This window comes from Helianthus annuus, chromosome 13, assembly GCF_002127325.2.
Source record: "Helianthus annuus cultivar XRQ/B chromosome 13, HanXRQr2.0-SUNRISE, whole genome shotgun sequence".
In the NCBI taxonomy this organism is placed as follows: Eukaryota; Viridiplantae; Streptophyta; class Magnoliopsida; order Asterales; family Asteraceae; genus Helianthus; species Helianthus annuus.
The window spans coordinates 65,743,237-65,762,797 of record NC_035445.2 but is presented as its reverse complement, the minus strand read 5'-3'; the positions used below and the strand labels follow the sequence as shown (position 1 = coordinate 65,762,797).

At 35.0% G+C, this 19,561-nt stretch overlaps 1 protein-coding gene and 1 long non-coding RNA gene across 3 annotated transcripts; one reads left to right on the top strand and one right to left on the bottom strand.

Moving 5' to 3' along the window:
• The first annotated feature begins 249 nt into the window (after window positions 1-249).
• On the top strand, window positions 250-2,303 carry LOC110902660. Its single transcript, XR_002571311.2, has 3 exons — window positions 250-385; window positions 901-967; window positions 2,085-2,303. It is a non-coding gene; the product is annotated as an uncharacterized LOC110902660 (long non-coding RNA).
• Window positions 2,304-7,230: 4,927 nt separating this feature from the next.
• Window positions 7,231-13,386, bottom strand: LOC110897866 (importin subunit alpha-2). 2 transcript variants are annotated; one of them, XM_022144598.2, is made up of 12 exons: window positions 13,235-13,386; window positions 12,879-13,103; window positions 11,249-11,345; window positions 11,064-11,155; window positions 10,847-10,978; window positions 10,583-10,768; window positions 9,604-9,767; window positions 9,420-9,498; window positions 8,720-8,848; window positions 8,498-8,625; window positions 7,662-8,036; window positions 7,231-7,554 (listed from the first exon to the last, which is right to left on the bottom strand). In XM_022144598.2, exons 2-11 carry the CDS (start codon window positions 13,095-13,097, stop codon window positions 7,664-7,666), a joined length of 1,599 nt encoding a protein of 532 aa, XP_022000290.1. In that variant the 5' UTR covers window positions 13,098-13,103; window positions 13,235-13,386; the 3' UTR covers window positions 7,231-7,554; window positions 7,662-7,663. The 2 variants fall into 2 exon arrangements, with proteins under 2 accessions (XP_022000290.1, XP_022000289.1); XM_022144597.2 differs by having other exon boundaries at window positions 12,879-13,130; window positions 13,235-13,267.
• Between the last annotated feature and the right edge of the window lie 6,175 nt (window positions 13,387-19,561).

Sequence of the window (19,561 nt, the reverse complement as noted above, 5' to 3'; positions counted from 1 at the left end):
TGATTGTAACACCCCGAAAATATAAAACTTTATATTAAAATTAAAAAGTATACAATAAACGAAAATAAACTAACTAGGAATAAACAACCTAGTTAGTCATAAGTCTAGTCATAACAAAGAAACTTGACTAAAACATCTAAAGTTTAACTTGGCATTAGTTGGAGGGCCAAAGGTGTTAAATTGGAAAAAAAACTTGATTTTATAAAAACATAAAATTAAATCCAAACACACAATAGAGTGTGTCTGGATCGACATAACACAGAAGGGGCGACCAAACTCACCTTCAACCCTAGTTCTAACAAATTGATCAAATTAAAGGTTCAAATCAAGCTCAAATCGAAATCCGAGCATAGATTAGTGATCACCGCAGTAAAGGGATCATAAGGTATATAAAATTTCATGGTTCGATTTCATCTTGATTTCTAGATGAACACATGAGATTCAAAATCTGAGTTTGCATGATTGTTATTTGGATGAAATTGTAATGAAATCATGTCTAGGAGTAAACCCTAGTAACTAGTTTGTTTAATTAGGGTTTAAACTATGAAAATTTATGATCATCCATTATATGTGCTTGATGGGTTTTGTAGAATCATGATAAACACTAGAATCATAATTGTCAAACTAGTGTTGTTTGAAGCTATATGAAGTAAAACCAGAATATTGATGTGGAATTTGATATATGAACTTGTGTTAGATGTTAAAATTTGGCCAAATAAATAGTCATGAGACTTGGTTATGGGTTTAGTAAAATAATGCCCTTTAGGTGTTTGTTGAAATGCCTAAAAGAAGGCTAAATATTGAATATTCTGAATAAAAACGCATACTATAATGATGAGATGAATTATGCGTGATATGTTGTAAAAGGAGTTCTAAACAATATATGGTTGAACTCTATAGGCAAGGAATCCGGATCGTTAAGTGGATAAGCCGGTGGAGACACGCGTTTGAAAGGAGCGCTTTAAAGGTACGTAACTATTAGTTTCGTTACATTATGTAAAAATGTTTAGTTATATCTTGTTAATAGCATCGTGGTGTGATATACTCATTTGATGTGTCATTGAAGTGACGAATTTCACTCGATAGATCAAACGGGTCAAATTTAATGATTAGAGTATGTTAGTAAGACATGGAAGTGACGAAGTTCACTCGGCAAACCAAACGGGTCAAAGTAAATGGTTAAAGTATGGTGGGAATAAACCATACGCGCTAAAAAGAACGGTTAGAATCATTCGGTGTATCATAGAGAACGGGTCAAATATTTGTTAAAATAAGTTGGGTGTGTCGTGAAGTGGTGGATTCCATTAGACAACCAAATGGGTCAAATAATGGATAAAATGGCAGCGTTGAAGTGCTATGATAATCACTAGTTGATTTTGAATTATGAAAGCATAGTCCGTTGAACGGACACACCAAGAGCGTAGCTTTTCTTAAAAGAATCCCATGATACAGGTCAAAAGGAAAAGAATCATATTTTGTCGATTAGTAATAATGTTTTGATTGAAATTGTTCATAACAAGCATGACATATTGTGTGCATAAGTTTTGGGTATGGTAGAGATACCAATGTTGACAAGCCCTGGGTAAAAGGGTAATTTTATTTAGAAACCATTATGAGTAAATTTTGTATGGTTTGACAAATAACCAAACGGGTCGAATAAATAAAAGGGGAATTCTTAGGCGATCAGCCTATAAACGAGATTTTGTGCAAGTAATGATAATAAACGGGTCCGTATTTAAATTACGGACACGTAGGAAAAAGAATCGTGAAAAACGGACACTTAGAATAAAAGTTATGAGTGTTTAAATATGGAATTGGGAAAATTGGTGCTGGGCAAATATGCAGCTCAAATTCACAAACCTGCTGTCGAAAAGGGGTGCTCGCGCTACGCGACGCCAACCCAGAAATACCGTAGCGCCACGCGACGTTGGTCGCTGCCCGCAAAAGCCATTGTGGGATCTGTCGCGGGGCGCGACAGACCCAATTTGCTGAATTTTTGTCTTGTTTTCGTTGTTTGGCAATGGAACTTGTATATACGTGCTATTATGTCATCAAAACTAACATTTGGTATGGTTTTGGTGTAGGGCGATATTCCGGATGGTGATCAAGCATATATCAAGAACCAAACACAAAGTTTTGAAGCTTCCACGCTAATTTAATCTTGTTTTATACAATGTTTATTATGTAAACACTAACTTAATGTTGAATGTTTTAGACTTGTTAGTTGTTTAATTTAGAACACCATAACTGTGTAATCTTAGTTTTATATAACTAAGATTTTTTTGAAATTATGCATTTTTCTTTTAAAAGAATGCGTGTTTTAGTTTAAAATCTTAAACTTATGAGACGGGTGTTACAATGATACAATGATACAAGGAAGATTAGGGTTTGGGGTAAAAGATAGAAGGATATTTAGTTTGTATTTTGGGTTTTTTTTAATTAAATTAAAATTTAAGTTAAAATGACCATTATACCCTTCATTTAAACGATGAAAACAACAAAAGGGGAGAAGTTAACATAAATTTCTAATCCAATTTGTCATTTGGATAGAAATGGCAACAAAATTAAAAACTCAGGGACCCAAAGACAAAAGTTTCATATTTGAACTAAAGTGGCAAAACTGACCTAAACTCAGGGACTATTTTGGCATTTTACTCTAATCTTTTTAATGAAAAATGCGGATTTGATTTTAAAATAAATATATGATGTTCGTGTGTGTTCATTTATGTGTATGAACATTCTTTTGTGTTTGTTTGCGTTTGTTTGGTTTGATAAGTGCTCATGAACATATTCATTTTCTTAATGAACGATCACGAGCAAGAAATCTCATTCGTTCATGAACTATTTATGAACATGTTCTTAATGAACAATCACGAACAAAATGTGTTCGTTTAGTTTGTCTACCCCTACCCCACCCCCACCCACCCTTAATACATATATATATATATATATATATATATATATATATATATATATATATTGAAAAATAATCTCTTCAACACTAAAAGTTTCATATTTGGACTAAAGTGTCAAAATTGACCTAAACTCAAATACTATTTTGGCATTTTACTCTAATCTTTTTAATGTAAAATGCGGATTTGATTTTAAAATAAATATATGACGTTCGTTTGTGTTCATTTATGTGTATGAACATTCTTTTGTGTTTGTTTGTGTTTGTTTAGTTTGATAAGTGCTCATGAACATATTCATTTTCTTGATAAACGATCACGAGCAAGAAATCTCATTCGTTCATGAACCATTTATGAACATGTTCTTAATGAACAAACACGAACAAAATGTGTTCGTTCAGTTCGTTTACCCTACCCCACCCCACCCCACCCACCCTTAATACAAAATACTTTTTTTTTTTTTTGAAAAATAGTCTCTTCAACATGAGTGTAGGAGGGGCACCAATAGGTACCCACTACCCGCTATGGTACACCGCCGTCGATCCTTAGGGTAGTACCATGCAGGTCGGGGGTTAAGTTGTTGTCGGAGAGAGAGTGTTGTGTTGTGTTGTGTTGTGTTGTGTGTGTGGGTATGTGTGAGAGATAAAGAGAGTTATGTGTATGGAGAGGGGGGGGGGTAAAATGGTGCGGTTCATGTTTTAGGATAGTGGTGTCGATAAATTAGGTAGGTGAGGGTAGTGGATGATTTAAGTGCCATGTTTTAAAAACCGGTTTATATCGGCGGTTGAACCAGTTAAACTGGATGCCGGAAGCTTAGCCGACATGAATCATGCCGGTAAACTGAGGGAACGTCAAAGAAGTTGTATCGTCGGTAAATTGGGTTATACCGGTTTAAATCGGTATACCAGTACCGGGTCAAAGGTTAAAATTTTTACTTTTAATCTTTTTTGGGCAAAAAAATGTGACGATTTACCTTCTTAGCAAAACCTAGCGTCTAAAAAGGTACCAATAGTGAATTGTTGGATTATTTTTTATTATGGATTAACCTTTAAAATATTTTTTATTTTATGAAATGATGTAGTTTTGGATTATTTTTAAGTAAAAATTGTATTTTATGGATTTATAGTGTTAATTAATCAACTCGGTTGAACCGCTCGGTTCAACCGATTGTACCATTTCGAAACCTAAGCCCGTATGATTTAAAAGCCGGATTTTAAAACATTGTTTAAATGACATTACACGACGAGATTGACGGGACTCTACCTTAACTCTTACATACTTACAGGTGGGGACCGTGTGAGACCGGTACTTTTCCTCCCACAAAGGGGGTATTATTAGTAATTAGGAGGTGCATTTAGATCAAGCCTTAGAATTTTTTTTTTTTTTTTTTTGAAAAGTGTGAATTATTCGTGAATGTCGGAAGATCTAACATACGTTATTTTAACCGGGTCCGTGCTAGAGAGCGTTCTCACACAATAGATCCCCAATTTAAATACACGTGATCACCACTACCACTAGAGCACTAGTGATGATTAGATAACCCTTAGATCCTTCATGCAAAACTAAATTATTAAAGTGGTCAAAGTCAAAGGAAACACGCTTCTCACTTTTAAATTATTGGTTAAAGCTGCAATTATCATGAATGCATTTAAATGATAATAAAATGAAATGATAGACTTAAAAGTTAAAACTTGTACTGATATGAATCTATTATCATCCTCAATAATGGTCAACGTGGGCAGGAAGATCAAACATTCAAACGGTCCATACATGAAGAGTAGATGGTGGACGGCGGTGCGGGTGCATAGATGAAGATTAGACGGTGGATGGCGGTGCCATGTGATGGTCAACGGTGGGAAGCGGTGAGTGTTCATGCACCGATGTTGGTTAGTGTATTTGAGATTTCTTGAAGTTATGTTGGAGGAAGAAGAAGATAAATGGTTTTAGTTCAATAAATGCAGCACACAGTTGGAGTCCTGGAGAGATTGATGGTTTTGTAGATCTTTTTATTTCGAATTATTTTTTTTGGTTTTATTAGTTAGGACAAATAATTCAATTTGATAAATAATCTAACTTTTTGTGAGAGTTCAAGTTTGATCATGGTGGTAGAAATCATTAGTAATTAGTCGGTTGGTGGGTTGGAGTTGTTGAGACTAGCGAGTAATCGAGATTAACCAGAATTAATTGGAATTAATCAGGCGTCTAGTTGGGATTTTTACAACCATGAATTTGATACACGAAATAAAAATCATATTAGAGAACTATCAAATAAATGTTTTTTATGTAGGTAGATCAAAAGTTATCTATTAATGTGTGCAGTAATAATTTGTATAATATGGTCTTGTTTAATTTATTTTACTCTTTTGATATAATAAAATATAATTTTGGCATACTCATGTATTATGCTTCAACATTGTGAAAACTCATCTTTACAATGGTTTTTACACACAAAACATTTCACCAACACGTGGCATATGGATTTCCTTCTAGGATACTAATCATATTATCACACCCCTACTATGCTATTTTTATTGATTAGTCCCATTATTCATATGGACGTCATTACGCATTACTCAATTACGTAAATAATAACTTTTACAGTGATCATTATATCATTACCTTCAGTTTTAGGAAGGATGTTGAACCAAACTAATTTCATGGATTTCTATTATTTTCAAAGACATATACCCATATAAAATCATTTCAAACCTTCCATACTCTTTTAATAATATTGTTGTTTTATAAGCATATATTGGGTGTGATAATTACTATATTCAATTTTTTCTTGTAAATATTCTTCTTTTCTAGCTTCTATTCTCGAATCATACGAAGGTCCTGTCGCAGGACGATATGGAAACTATAATATGACAAAAGAGGATTATGACCAAATCGATCTTGGAGAAATGGATAATTGAAACTAAAAAATAGTTAAACAATCAAGTCGTTAAGATTTACTGGTCTAAAACTTATGACATTTGTAAATTGATAATGGAGTTTAGGGAGTATGACACTTCGGAAGTCATGTTTTTTATCTCAAATTTTAAATAAATAAGCAGTTTTTTACTATCATTTAAATATTTATGTAATATGTCATGAGATGAGAGTGATAATAAACCATAACTTTATTCTTTTAGTTCTATTCAATACCATAGTATAAATAAACTATAGAATACATAACTTCGTGATATAAAATGTTTTTCATCAGTTACATGAAAAATATATACGCTTTATTTATTGTACCATCATGGTCTAGTTAATAGTGTTTTAAGCAAGTCATATTTATATCAATTTTATGGTATATACAGATATCAGCTTTATTTTATTACACAAGCGATTTCCTAATACTTTCTCATTTTCTTCATATCATGTTAGATTGCATATCCTTTTCTTTTATGAACATATGCATGCATGAGGAATGTATTCGTGTTTAAATGCCCTTTGATTCCAAGATAATCTGTTGATCTGAAATTTGACCACCACCACGCATAGTTGACCCCCTGCCTCACAAACCCATCAGAAGACTAATCGGAGCTCAAGTCGACGTCATCTTCACTAGTTGATTGGCGAACGCTTCAAACACTCTTCTGTTGGGTTAAGATTAGGGCTGTAAACGAACCGAACGTTCAGCGAACAGTTCGTGAACCGTTCGGCGAAAGTTCGTTTATTTTCGTTCGTTTAATAAACGAACGAACATGAACAAGAAATTCCGTTCGATTAGTTAAATGAACGAACATGAACAAAGGTCTCGTTTGTTCAATTGTGTTCGTGAACGTTCGGTAAGGTGTTCGTGAACATTCGTTCATTTGCGCTCGTTTATGTTCGTATGTTCGTGTTTTAATTAAAGATTTTTATACTTTCATATATTTTATCTATACTTTTTTATACTATTAAACTTTTATTTATATCATTACCCTAACAATTAAACTAGGAAACCCTCTTTCACCTTGTTTATGCACCATTTCCCTTTCTTTTCTCATTATTTACATCGACGAATATGATCTACCTCCATTCCACAATAAGGGATTCAAGTTGTGCTACTCTCTGGGTCATCCACCTTTATTCTTAATTGCGTTGGCCAAATTTATTTGTGTTCGTGAACCGTTCGTGAACATGCTCATTTCCTTAATGAACGAACACAAACATAAAATCTCGTTCGGTAAGTGTTCATGAACCGTTCGTGAACACATTTATTTCCTTAATGAACGAACACGAACAAGGCCTCGTTCGTGTTCGTTCGGTTCGTTTACAGCCCTAGTTAAGATCGTATACATGTGAATTGTATATGCAACAAACATTTCCTGTTGAGCTTAACATGAAATGCTCTTCAATAAAAGTGTAAACTTCATCCATGGCAAACAGTAAATACATCAATTTTACCATTACAACGTGGCCAATATATAGATTCAAAGATCATATGAATATACACTCATGACTCCAAAACAATTGCCCCGACTCCATACACAATATCCCCCTCGAACATTGTTCCAAAACATTCAACGACTCGAGGTAAAAAAAAAAAAAAAAGAACCCAAAAATTGCCCCGCCCAAACCCAAACTATGAACCCATTTGTTTATTGTACCTGGACCGCCATTATATGACCCAAGCGGACCCCGACTTGATGTTTCACCCACCCGTCATATCTTTCTGCAAAATAAAATCATCAGTGTCAAATGTAAATTTCCACATACCAGAATAATTATATTAGTAACTTTTTTTCTAAAAGATGGTACGATGAAATATGTGATAATTACCTTCAGCCGTTAAAATTGAACCCGCCAGGTGGAACTTGAGCATTGGGCCCACCAAAGTTGAAACCAGCTTGTGCACCATCAACCACAAGCTCTTCTTCTTCTTCTTCCAACCAGTAAGTCTCGAGAATTTTAACGGCTTTTTCATAAATTTCATTATTGTCATGAGACTGTAAATTCTCAATCTTTTCTAAGCCTTCTGCATCGTCTATCAATTGCGCAAAGTAGTTAACATCTCCAGTGTTGCCCAAGTTCTTCTCAGCTTCACCAACCTTTAATATGTTCTCAAGTCCTTCTAAACTCACGGTAACGATCCTTGGATCGGGACATACAAGGAGATCACTCAACGGTTTGATACAACCCTGACTCACCAAGTACCTACAAATCATCGATTTATATTATTAATATTATTAGAGTAAAATGTCATTTTCGTCCCCGAGGTTTGGCCAGTTTTGTCCAAAGGTTTGTTTTTCCGTATCTGGATCCAAAAGGTTTGAAATAGTGCCATTTTCATTTGGCTCGTTAACTCCATTCATTTTTCTATGTTAAATCAGGGGTATTTCCGTCTTTTGTTGTTAACTTATAGGGCAATTCAATCTTTTTCAGGGGTATTCGTTAACTCCATTCATTTTTCGTTAACCAAAAAAACGAAAATACCCCTGCCTTAATGGAGAAAAATGGATGGAGTTAACGAGCCGGATGAAAATAACAAGACACGGAAAAACAGCCCTTTGGATGAAAGTCAGAAAACTGGCCAAACCTCAGGGACAAAAATGACATTTTACTCTTATTACTATAATGATATTGTTTTGTAATAATAGTCATTATTGATAACATACTTGATTTGTTCATTAGTTCCACCAGAAGTGGCGTTCGATATGGCCCAAGCAGCTTCTTTCTTTATATCAAATTCAGCGTTTTGAAGGAGATTGACCAGGGGAGCAATCAACCCAGCCTCGATTACAGACTACAAATAAATTTTTAATCATTATATATAATTTAACTAGTGATCAAAATTGCGAAAATATAAAGCTGCAGCCTAAAAGATGTATATATGTAACCTGGATTTGTTCTTTGTTGCCAGCAGTGATGTTCGAGATAGTCCAGCAGGCTTCTTTCTTGATGCTCTTTTTGTGGTTATTGGTCAACAAGCTCAGCAGGCATGGGAGTGCACCGTGCTCAATAATACACTGCATAAACAACCGTTGTTATCTAAAATGCGCATCACATATTTGGGTCTAACAATAAAGGATTAAATGCAACATAAATATAGCAATTACTCTAGATAAAAGATTGGATTAAGAACCACATAAGACCATTATTTCTAGCCTGAATAGTGTTAATAATCCACATGAACTATAACAATATAAACAGCACAAGTTTGACATGTAAAAACATGTCATTGGGTGTATACGTATGTTTAGATCTGGATTATGTGAGCATTGTTCAATTGATAAATATTTAGAATAAATTGCAATTTACGTCCTTAAACTTTGAGCCAAATTGCAGGCACTGTCCTTTAACTAACGAAATTACATTGGATGTCCTTTATGTTAGTGTTTGTTTCTCATCAAGCGGTGTCCAATTAACTTTTTAATGTTAACTCTAAACACGTGCCACTCGCATGAGGGCATAAAGGACGTTCAGTGTAATTTCGTTAGTTAAAGGACATCGCTTGCAATTTGGTTCAAAGTTTAAGGACGTAAAAAGGCAATTTACTCTAAATATTTATGATATACAAAGTCTAGCACAAGCTCATACCTGAGTCTGGAGGTCATCACCAGTCACAATGTTACCTACAGTTCGAAGTGCAGGAATGAGGACTGAGGGAGACGGATGCCTGGAACATTGTATGTATATACAGTTGTTAAAATTTGAATCATTTAGATCAAGGCTACAAGCATTAAGCAATGGTAATAATAAATGACTTTAAGAAAAAGCTCACAAGAGGAGCTCAACAAGACGCCTACAGACACCAGCTTCAATGACAGCTTGAATTTTGTCGTTTGTACCATCAGACAGATAAGAGAGAGCCCAACATGCATCAGTTAGAACCTCCTCATCATTTGAATGAACAAGTCGCTCAAGTGCAGGCAATGCCGGTTTTGTCTGCAAATTAATTAAAATTCAGATTGTTGTAATAATAGAATTTAGCTAAAATGAAACATGTCAAATGGGCCAATCGGATCGCACAAGTTGAATGTCATGTGAAATGTATTTACACTACCTACAACATATTATATCACTCTATTTAAAGATTCATATTTGTTAATATAATAAATTCACTTTTTATAATCATGTTTAACACTTAACTCTTTTTTAAAGCTGACAAGTACGGCTACAAACGAACCGAATGTTCAGCGGACAGTTCATGAATTGTTTAGCGGGAAGTTCGTTTTAGTTAAATAAACTAACATGAACAGAGGCCACGTTCATTCACTTATGTTCGTGAACGTTCGGTAACGTGTTTGTTTGTGTTCGATAGTTCATTAGCGTTTTTAGTTTTTATATTTTATTTAATTACTTCAAAATTCCGACAAATAAAATATTTAAATTAGTAAGTACCGGTGTATATATATTATGTTCATGAACGCTTGTTTGTGTTCGTTGCCTAAATTAACAAATGAACACGAACACGAACACGAACTCGTTCATTTCTTTGACGAACAAACACGAACATAAAATCTCGTTCGGTAAGTATTCATAAACAGTTTGTAAACACATATTTCCTTTACAAACGAACATGAACAAGGTCATGTTTGCCTTCGTTTGGTTCACTTGCAGCCCTCCTGACAAGAAATGTTCACAGGTAAATACTACTAGACCCATTTTGACCAGAACACAAACGACCTAATGTCCAACCCGCCCATCTTGCCACATCTAATCAACTAAATATTGGATAACAAAAAGGAGTAGTAAACAACCTCCTCAAAAGGCGGTTGTGGCTTCCCACGACAGAAATTTGATAGTGTCCACGTGGCATTTCTCAGCATGGAAAGCTTAGCATGCTCGTTTAACTGAGCCAGCAATGGAAGCAAAGCACCTTGACCAAGAACAAGATCCCGACATCTCGGTGAGTCACCAGCTACATTTCCCAATGCCCATACGGCCTACATCAAGAAAGCATGGTTATATATGTATAAAATAATTATATCCATTTCGTGTAAGTTATATTATTCACATGTTACCTGCTCACGAACATCATCACTTGGAGAAGCAAGAAGCTTAACGAAAATAGGGACCGCCCCGTGATCGATAACAACCTTTGTGTTCTCAGAGGTACCAGAAGCAATGTTTGTGAGTGCCCAAGCAGCTTCAAACTAGTGTTAAAAGCAAGTAATCAAACAAACATAAATTGCAGTACAACAAGCAGCATTAAAACCAATGGTTTGATATGATGCTGACCTGGAGCTGTGGGAAATCTTCTCTCATCAAGAACTCGACAAAGCGAGGTACGACACCAGATTGTATGACTTCCTCGATTGGAGGACTCCGTTCTGTAAAATAAAGTTTAGTCGGTTCTCCGATTAATGGTTAATGATTGATAGGACTTCTTGAAGGAGAAATAAAATAGAAAATAAACATTATACCGATTGAGAGCAATTTACGAAATTGAGTAGTTGCCTCCAGCTGCAAGTTGTTATCAGTTGAATAGACCCCAGCAACCATAGAAGGTAGGCTCTCTAACTGCAATTTCATCATCATTTTTAATAGTTCAGATGACAACAATCATGTAATGGTAAATGGAACCATATTTGCATATCATGATATTCAATTGATACATGGTTGTTTGATCTTTATAGGACAGAGTAGCCACTGCTCCCAATATTTTCGGCCATTGGTCAAGGTCAGAAGATAAATAAACAGAACTCATGGTACATGCTACATAGTAATATGAATTATATATGAAGAGAAAAATATTTACCCACCCTAACGGCAAATCATGTAAATCTTTTCCTGATATATGCATATTTTTTATCACATTGTAAGAGTTTACTTTTACAAAAAAGCAACTTAGCCAAAGTCACCATCTATATGCATAGGGACACATAACAAAGATAAACAAAGACTTCAAAGAAGGATCCAATGCATACAAATTCAAATTTGTTAAACATAATGAAGAAACTAGTGTGGGAGTATATACGACCACTGAAATACCCAGCCAAGTAAGGCCGGACAGATAAAACTACTGAACATTAAAGTGTTAGAACAAACAGGCATCCCACACTGTCCCCAAATTGAAAGCTGGTTGATAACTTAAAGATAGAAAACAAAAACTTAATAAGCGCACACACACACACACACACACACACACACACACACACACACACACACACACATATATATATATATATATATATATATATTTATCTGAGAACTGAGAAGCAGACGATTGTACAAAAAATCTCACAACTCAAGCGTCACTACACATGCCTATTCAATCATATCAAATTAATGATGGGTTCAAATCATACTTTTATTAGCAATATTCCCAGTGCGAAAAAAATTATGTACTTGTAATTACATTTATAATCCACTTATGAATACAGTGAGGAAGCCAAAAAGGAACACTAACAAACTATACACCTTGACACAGTATAAATACAAATGTAAACAGCTACAGAACTCAGAACCTAATCAAGAATATTCCATGTCATTCACACACAAAGATGAAATAATTTACAAATGGATCCTTCAACTGGTTACACATAATCATACACACTAATGGCTACACAATATTTTACATCGGTTTAATGCATATCAGTATTTAAGCTAAGCCACTAACAACCGTTCACATACACATGTTAAAAAGATTATCAATCAACACGGACACGTCAAGAACTTGCAACCTACTCCATTCCATTTATCCAACTATAGCATAGTAATCTCAGTATTGCCATAAAATAACAAGGTTATATCGCAAGGTACGCATACGAAAACCTTCAAACTACCAAGTCATGTAAAAGCATGCACATCAAAATGTAAGTCAACGAAACTTTTGAAACCCTAACTTAATTTACACAGTCAATCCCTATCACACAAACCTCAAAAACTTAACAAACCTCGTAATCACACAGTCAATCCCTATCACAAGTCACAACTGATTCATTCATTTACACTATTCAATATCAATATTTTAACCATCACATCACAAATCATAACAAAACACATAATAACAGTCTAACTATTAACAAATATCTCTAATCGAACAGAGAATACCTTTTTCTCAACGGTGGCGGAGGTAGTGACCGGAGCACCGGCAGAAACCGGTTGCGCCGACGGCAGCACTTGACGCTTCTTAAGCAAGTTCTCCTCCCTCTTATTCTTCCGGATCTCCACCATATTATCTTCTCTCCGGCGGCGCCCTTCGTCCGCATCCACGGCGACTTTGTAACGGTTCCGGCGAACCTCCGTTCTCGCGTTAGGTCTCAGAGACATGATGATCTAACAACTCAAAGTCAAAATCAAACCCTAAACGAATGAATTTGTGTGAATATAAACGAATTATAATACGAAAAAGCTTCGTGATTTTGGGAGAAATGAAGTGTGTGTGTGTGTGTGTGAAGTGGAGATACCTGACGAGAGAATTTAGAGAGAGAAAGATTTGATTATTGAGAGGGATTTGGATTTACTTAACACTTTAATATACTCTGATTAACAAATCTGAATTTTAAGTTGGTGTGTTTAGTCCTTATACTTTGTAACCGTTTGCAATTGTGGTATGAAGTTAAGTTATTTGAAATACATCACTAGTTTAAAATGATTTTTTTTTTTTTCAAATGACCTTTGTGTTACTATATAGCAAAAATCAGTGTTATCAGTATTTTTATAAAAATATTGTTTTCTTAAGAAACAAAATATATTTTTATATATTGTTCTCTAAGAAAGAAAGATGTTTATTATGATAGGTTGTTAAACGGGATATGTTTGTAGTTTGACATACGAACATAGATATGATTCAAACCCGAAAACATATCAAGCATACAAACCCTAACGTAATACGATATTTATGGGCTCACACGGGTACGGGTCGTTTAATCCCATTTTTTATGTTTTTTCTTCATATTAATACTTTAAATTACAATTTTGTAATCAACAACATAAAACATATAGATTTTAGTTATAAAATATTATATCAGTTTATGTTTTAAATTCTAAATGATGGCATAAAATACTCGATCGGTTTAATTTTAACACATAATACATTTCCAAAAAAAATTAAAGCATTAAATGGGTTGACGGAGTTAACTCATGAACCTGTCGAGATGATATAAACACGACTCGTTTAGTTTAGTTAAATATGTTGAGATCTGAGAAAAACTAAAACAGACCTATTTATCATAAACCGAAACTAGTAAATTTCATATTATCTTTGTGTTAGTGTTAGAAATCACAGCCACTCATGGTATCATGTTGATAGAATGTATTTAAAATTATCGGGGGTTACTATGAAATAAATTATAATTATAGAAGGTAAAAACACCAAAGTCCAGCCCAACAAGGTAGGGGGGAAAATAGTAAATTAGGGCCGGCTTTTAAGAGCTATTTACGGTTGTACCGCACTTTCGATTTGAAAAGCAGCCACTTGAAAGTACAACCTAGTTTAGTTTGAAAACAATTTTGTTTTCATGTTTTTTAATTTATACAGAAATTCTTTTAAGTGTTGTAAAACATGTTTCTATGTTGTTAAATTCACAATTCGTCTATTAAGTTTTTATGATTTTCAATTATTAATGCAACCTTTTATCTAGGTTTTAAGATTTTAATCATCTCTTATAAAAATTTTCGGTTTATATTATATTATATTATATTATATTATATTATATTATATTATATTATATTATATTATATTATATTATATTATATTATATATAAAAACAAAAAAGTTATACAGTGTTATTATTATTATTAGGGTAAATTACATTTTTCGTCATTTATGTTTGTATAAGATTGCAACAGATAGCATTTAGCTTCAATAATTACACTCACAATCCTTTATTTACAAAACTCGTTACACTCTACGTCATTTGACCCTAACCTAGTTAAATTTTTCAGTTAAGTATTACATGTGCCTTGCACATGAGGGTATATTGGTAATTTTACTCACTTATATAAAATATTTAATAAATAAATTAAATAGAACATTTATAATTTTGAACAGGCTCTCTCCACCAAAATTGAAACCAATCACCAACCCCTGCTACCAAAACCATAGATCAAGAATTCAAGATCTTTGTTTTTCTTTGCAGATTTGAATGTTGACGGTTTCAGGGGATGAAAAGAGTGAACGAGGGTTGAAGAGGTGAGAGGGGTTTGTTGGATCTGTTATCTGTCCGTCTAAGGGTGGTGGTTGCCGGATCCAGGGGTCGCCAGATTTGTTATCTGGCTCTCTTATCAACACGACCGAAGGCATCCAATGGTTCATTTGTTATTGCAGGAACTGAAGAGAGAAGGGGAGAAACAGATTTGAGATCGGAGTAATCGAGCTTGGAACATTGTCGTTGTTGATCGGAGTGACAGATCTGGTAGGTGACGAAGCGAATACATCATCTGAGATATGACAAGGTGTTATAATTAACAATTTCTTAACTATGCACCAATTTGAGGCATAATTTCAAATCTAAATCATCAATCTTGGCGGTGGAAGAGGGAGGTAGTTGTGAGTTTTGTATGGTGATAAGTTTCAAATTCTTGATCTGAGACGAATAATCTATGAGGGGTCGGGATTTACAGAAAAAGGGTTGAGGATGAAGAACTTTGATTATGATTGTTCTTTTTTTTTTTGTTCTAATGTGTTTAGACATAACAATGCAATATATAGTTTTCTCATAAACAAACCAATGGGGAAACCCCTATGAGGTCCACACAGGTATGTTTCCTCCTAGCCCAGCCAAATGTGAGTAGATCTGCTGGTCGCATAGTAGATCTCCGTTCCATAGGGTCTGTGAGGAAATTCACAAGGGCCTCTTTCTTAGCAGAAATCCCAGCTCTTCTCAGGATGTCCCATAAAAACATCCCGCACCCAGTCATGCCGATATTTGAACCTAGGGAGCTATTTACAATGAACTACGTGCTCTCCGTATTTATCCATACAAGATTTACGGCATATGATAAACCATGTATGGCTTTCTATTATTTTTTATTTAATATATATTATAATAGTTTATTATTATATTTACTTTTAATAATATATTAGATTCTCAAGGGGGACCCACTTTAGGTTAGGCCGGTCTCGTCATTCACGCAATTCCCCCGTTCATCGATTGATCACGCGAGTACGCATCCAGTCAGCGCATAGCAAATGAAAAAAACGTTCATCCTGGATTCTCCTCCTAAAAAAATGTCTATCCATTGATCCCTATTCATTCGAGTCAAAGTCTCCTGTCACACCCCTAATTTCCACGTGTCACCGGTGGGCCCGGTGGGGGATTACGTGACGTAGTTGATATCATCATATGTCAAACAACACAAATTATAATGCACAGCGGAAGCAAATGAAAATTAGATTTATTTCAACTATTAATTGTAATATCAAGTATCACAACCAGTCAAAATAGATCCACAGGCGGATCGAAGTAAAAAGAAAGAAATTGTTCAACAGATATATGCATCCCAAAAGCTTGCGAGACTCTACGATGCTAAGGAGAAACCAGCCTATTGCGTATAGCACCTGCACTTAATCTTTTTGGGGAAAATACGTCAGTTTGCACTGGTAAATACAATTTAACTGACTCATTTTGAAAAGGTTTTAAAAATTGGTTTGAATGCCCGAGGCACAAAACATTTTATAACTTGGGAATAATTAAACAGAGTTAAACTTGTAAAAGATTTACATGTTTGTTAACCGTTCGGTCGCCCGAGTCGTATCGGGTTTAAGGTTAAATGACACACCACATGGTATAAGTCCGCGGCGGGAAGCCAACGTTAATACCTTAAAAATAATGGACATAATACCGGGTGTACGCCTACACCCGGGTGTCAAGGTCGTGGCCAAAAATGATGCCAAGGATATCCGGGACATGGTCATTAAGCTCCCAAAGGCATAAAAACAAACAACACCAAGTTTTTAAACGGGTCACATTGATAATACCCAACTACTAATGAGATGGGGTCAATTGCCCGACCAAGCGGTATTTTATATACCGTACCCCCAAGCCCGTATAAGGGAAAATAAGTTAAAAGTATTTACCTGAGCAAGTATAACCACAATTTCAAAAATGCACGTGTCTTTTACTGGGCTCCTATTCTGGAACGAAGGTTATAATAACCTATTAGAATCCTAACGGGTCTTTTAACATAGCCTAAGCTTAGACCGGTTAGTTTCGAAGAATAAATATGGTTTAATCGCGAGGAATGCGAAAACCGGGAAGGAATGTGATTTAGACCCTACAAGCTTGGATACTTGTATAATATGGGTAAACTAAACACATTCTGAATTTTGAGACTTAGATGATATGGTTTGACCCGTTTCGGCTAATATGCGTGAACTAGTCACATAAGCCGATCCGAACGCGAAAGTGCGTAACGAGTAACCATATAAGTCATATGCAAGTTTTCCTGAGATTATATGCACCAAATATATTGTAATATCAGTAAGGTATGTCCAAATATGCCCCAAATGTTTTTATACGCCAATTATGCCTCATAAGGGCATTTTGGTAATTTTACATAGGCTAAAAGGGTAAAAACGGAAAATCTGAGTTTCCAACTTTAGTCTACTGTTATAATATATATTTTTATAAAATATATCAGTAGGTATTAGACCTTTTATATATAAACTCGTTCTGACATATACTATGTCGTAAAAATGCCTAAAAAGGCGATTTGGAGCCATTTCCGGGTTTTAAAAGGAAAGCTGATATTTTTATATTTCCAGAAGGCTCAAAATATCATATTTAATATAACAAATCAGTAGGAAAAGGTTTGGGGTCAAAAGGTTATGTAAAACTCATTTTATGACCGTAAAGGGTAAAACCGGCATAAGCCGAAATAAGCTTAGAACCTCTAGTTATGCTCAGCCTAAAAATGAATAAAAATCTTTAAAATTCCCAAAATAATATTATATAACAGTGGGTATAAAGTTTTGGTATAAAATTCGGGTTTAGATAGGTTATGCATTAAATACGCTAATTATTTATTAAGAAAGCTTCTAATTACGCTAACGAGCATAACTCTTAATCTAGACCTCAAACTGATGTCAAATTTTGGGGACAACTTTATATTTCAGTAACTAAGGTGTCTACCCTTTTACATTTTCAAAAATTATAATTTTTGGACATTCGGGCATAATGGTCAACATATGGGCATTTAATGGAAACATGCATATGAACAAGATATCTAATGAACCACATTGTATAATCACAGGAGGATATACTAACATGTTAATAGGTCCAAAAGAAGCTCTAAGGTATTTTTAATCTTGACTAAAACGGGTCAGAACTGAAAGTCAAAGCGAAAGTCAAACTATGCGACTTTCGGTTCCGAACCGGGTCTAAACAGAAAATTGTCGAGTTGAACATGTTGGAACATGTTCTTATACTTATTACCAAGTTATATTAATGTTCAAACAGGTTACATTCAACCTACATTGCTAATTATGCGTTAATTCGAAATTAAGCATTCTGTTGACTTTTTATAATTAGCTTTGACTCGACAATTGACATGCTTAGAGTGGGAATCTGGAAATACCCTTTTAAGGGTTTGTCACCCACTTAATTACCCTCCTAAAAGTATCTTTAATTCGTGATTAGACAAAGCACATTATGCTTAATCACGAAGTCAAACCTTAATTACGACGGTTTGACTTTTACTTAATTAGCTAAGCTAGAAAGGATTAAAGAAAATTAAGGACACTTACAAGAGTCCTAAGATGGATTAGAGAGCCAAAGAAAAGAGTTGGTGACCAGAGGAGCTCCAGAAAATCCTTAGCCAAAGTTCCAAAATGAGCAAGTCTCAAATGAACAACTTGAACTCTATTTATAGTGAACCCAATGCACCAAGATCATGCCAAGCAAGTCTAGGGCAGTTACAAAATCAACCCAAATGTCCCTAAGGGTCTATATACTGCCTATGAAGCCCATAGAATCAGAATTTTACGTTTTAAGTCAGTTAAAGGGCTGGACAGGCAGCTGTCCAAAACATACTGCCAGCGACGGTCTTACGGACCGTAAGCTTGAGGCCTTACGGTCCGTAAGGACCTCTTGCGGACCGTATGCTACATGATTTGCGGTTCGTAACCGACTTTACTGAAACATGGTTCAGGTGCCCACCTTACGGACCGTAAGCCTAGGGCTTTGCGGTCCGTAACCGATCCATGCGGAACATTCCCAGGTACCCTGCTTACGGACCGTAAGCCAAGGGCCTTGCGGTCCGTAAGCGATGTCCAGAAGACAAAAGTTTGCAAACTTTTAAGTCTTGACCATGCAACCACGAAACTCGAAACACGCATTTCTTTTTCAGCTTGTGGGACCACTTACACAGCCATTGCATGAAGGGAAGACTCTTACATGTTCCCCATTCCATTTAACTCATAAGAGTCTTGAAAATTTGACGGAGATTACCAAGGATGAGTCTTGGATTTTCATAGAAGTTGGCCAAACTATAAGAAAACTTATTTACAAGGATTTTATTTAGATTAGGAGTAGTAACAACCTATAATTCCATAGCCCTTAATAAAGATGAAACTTTATTTATTCGAGAACAACCGGTTATCGTATAAGATGATCATCAATTGATTTTAAGGATCTTGGGATTTATAAAAATGTCGGGTCGCTCAGAGGTGATTTAATAACGTGTCGCCCTTGGGTCGTTCAGAGGTATTTTAAATAACATGACGCCCCTTTTTATTAGAAATCCTACCACATATCTCTTTATTAAATCCGGTTTCTCTGACACGTCTGTCA

What these genes read in the sequence shown, in the direction of transcription:
- LOC110897866 (XM_022144598.2), bottom strand. Translation starts at nt 13,097, where the DNA reads ATGTCTCTGAGACCTAACGCGAGAACGGAGGTTCGCCGGAACCGTTAC. An exon ending in TCGTAAATTGCTCTCAATCG is followed by an intron (nt 11,156 to 11,248) that starts GTATAATGTTTA and finishes TTTATTTTACAG; the next exon opens with AACGGAGTCCTCCAATCGAG. An exon ending in CGTCTTGTTGAGCTCCTCTT is followed by an intron (nt 9,499 to 9,603) that starts GTGAGCTTTTTC and finishes ACAATGTTCCAG; the next exon opens with GCATCCGTCTCCCTCAGTCC.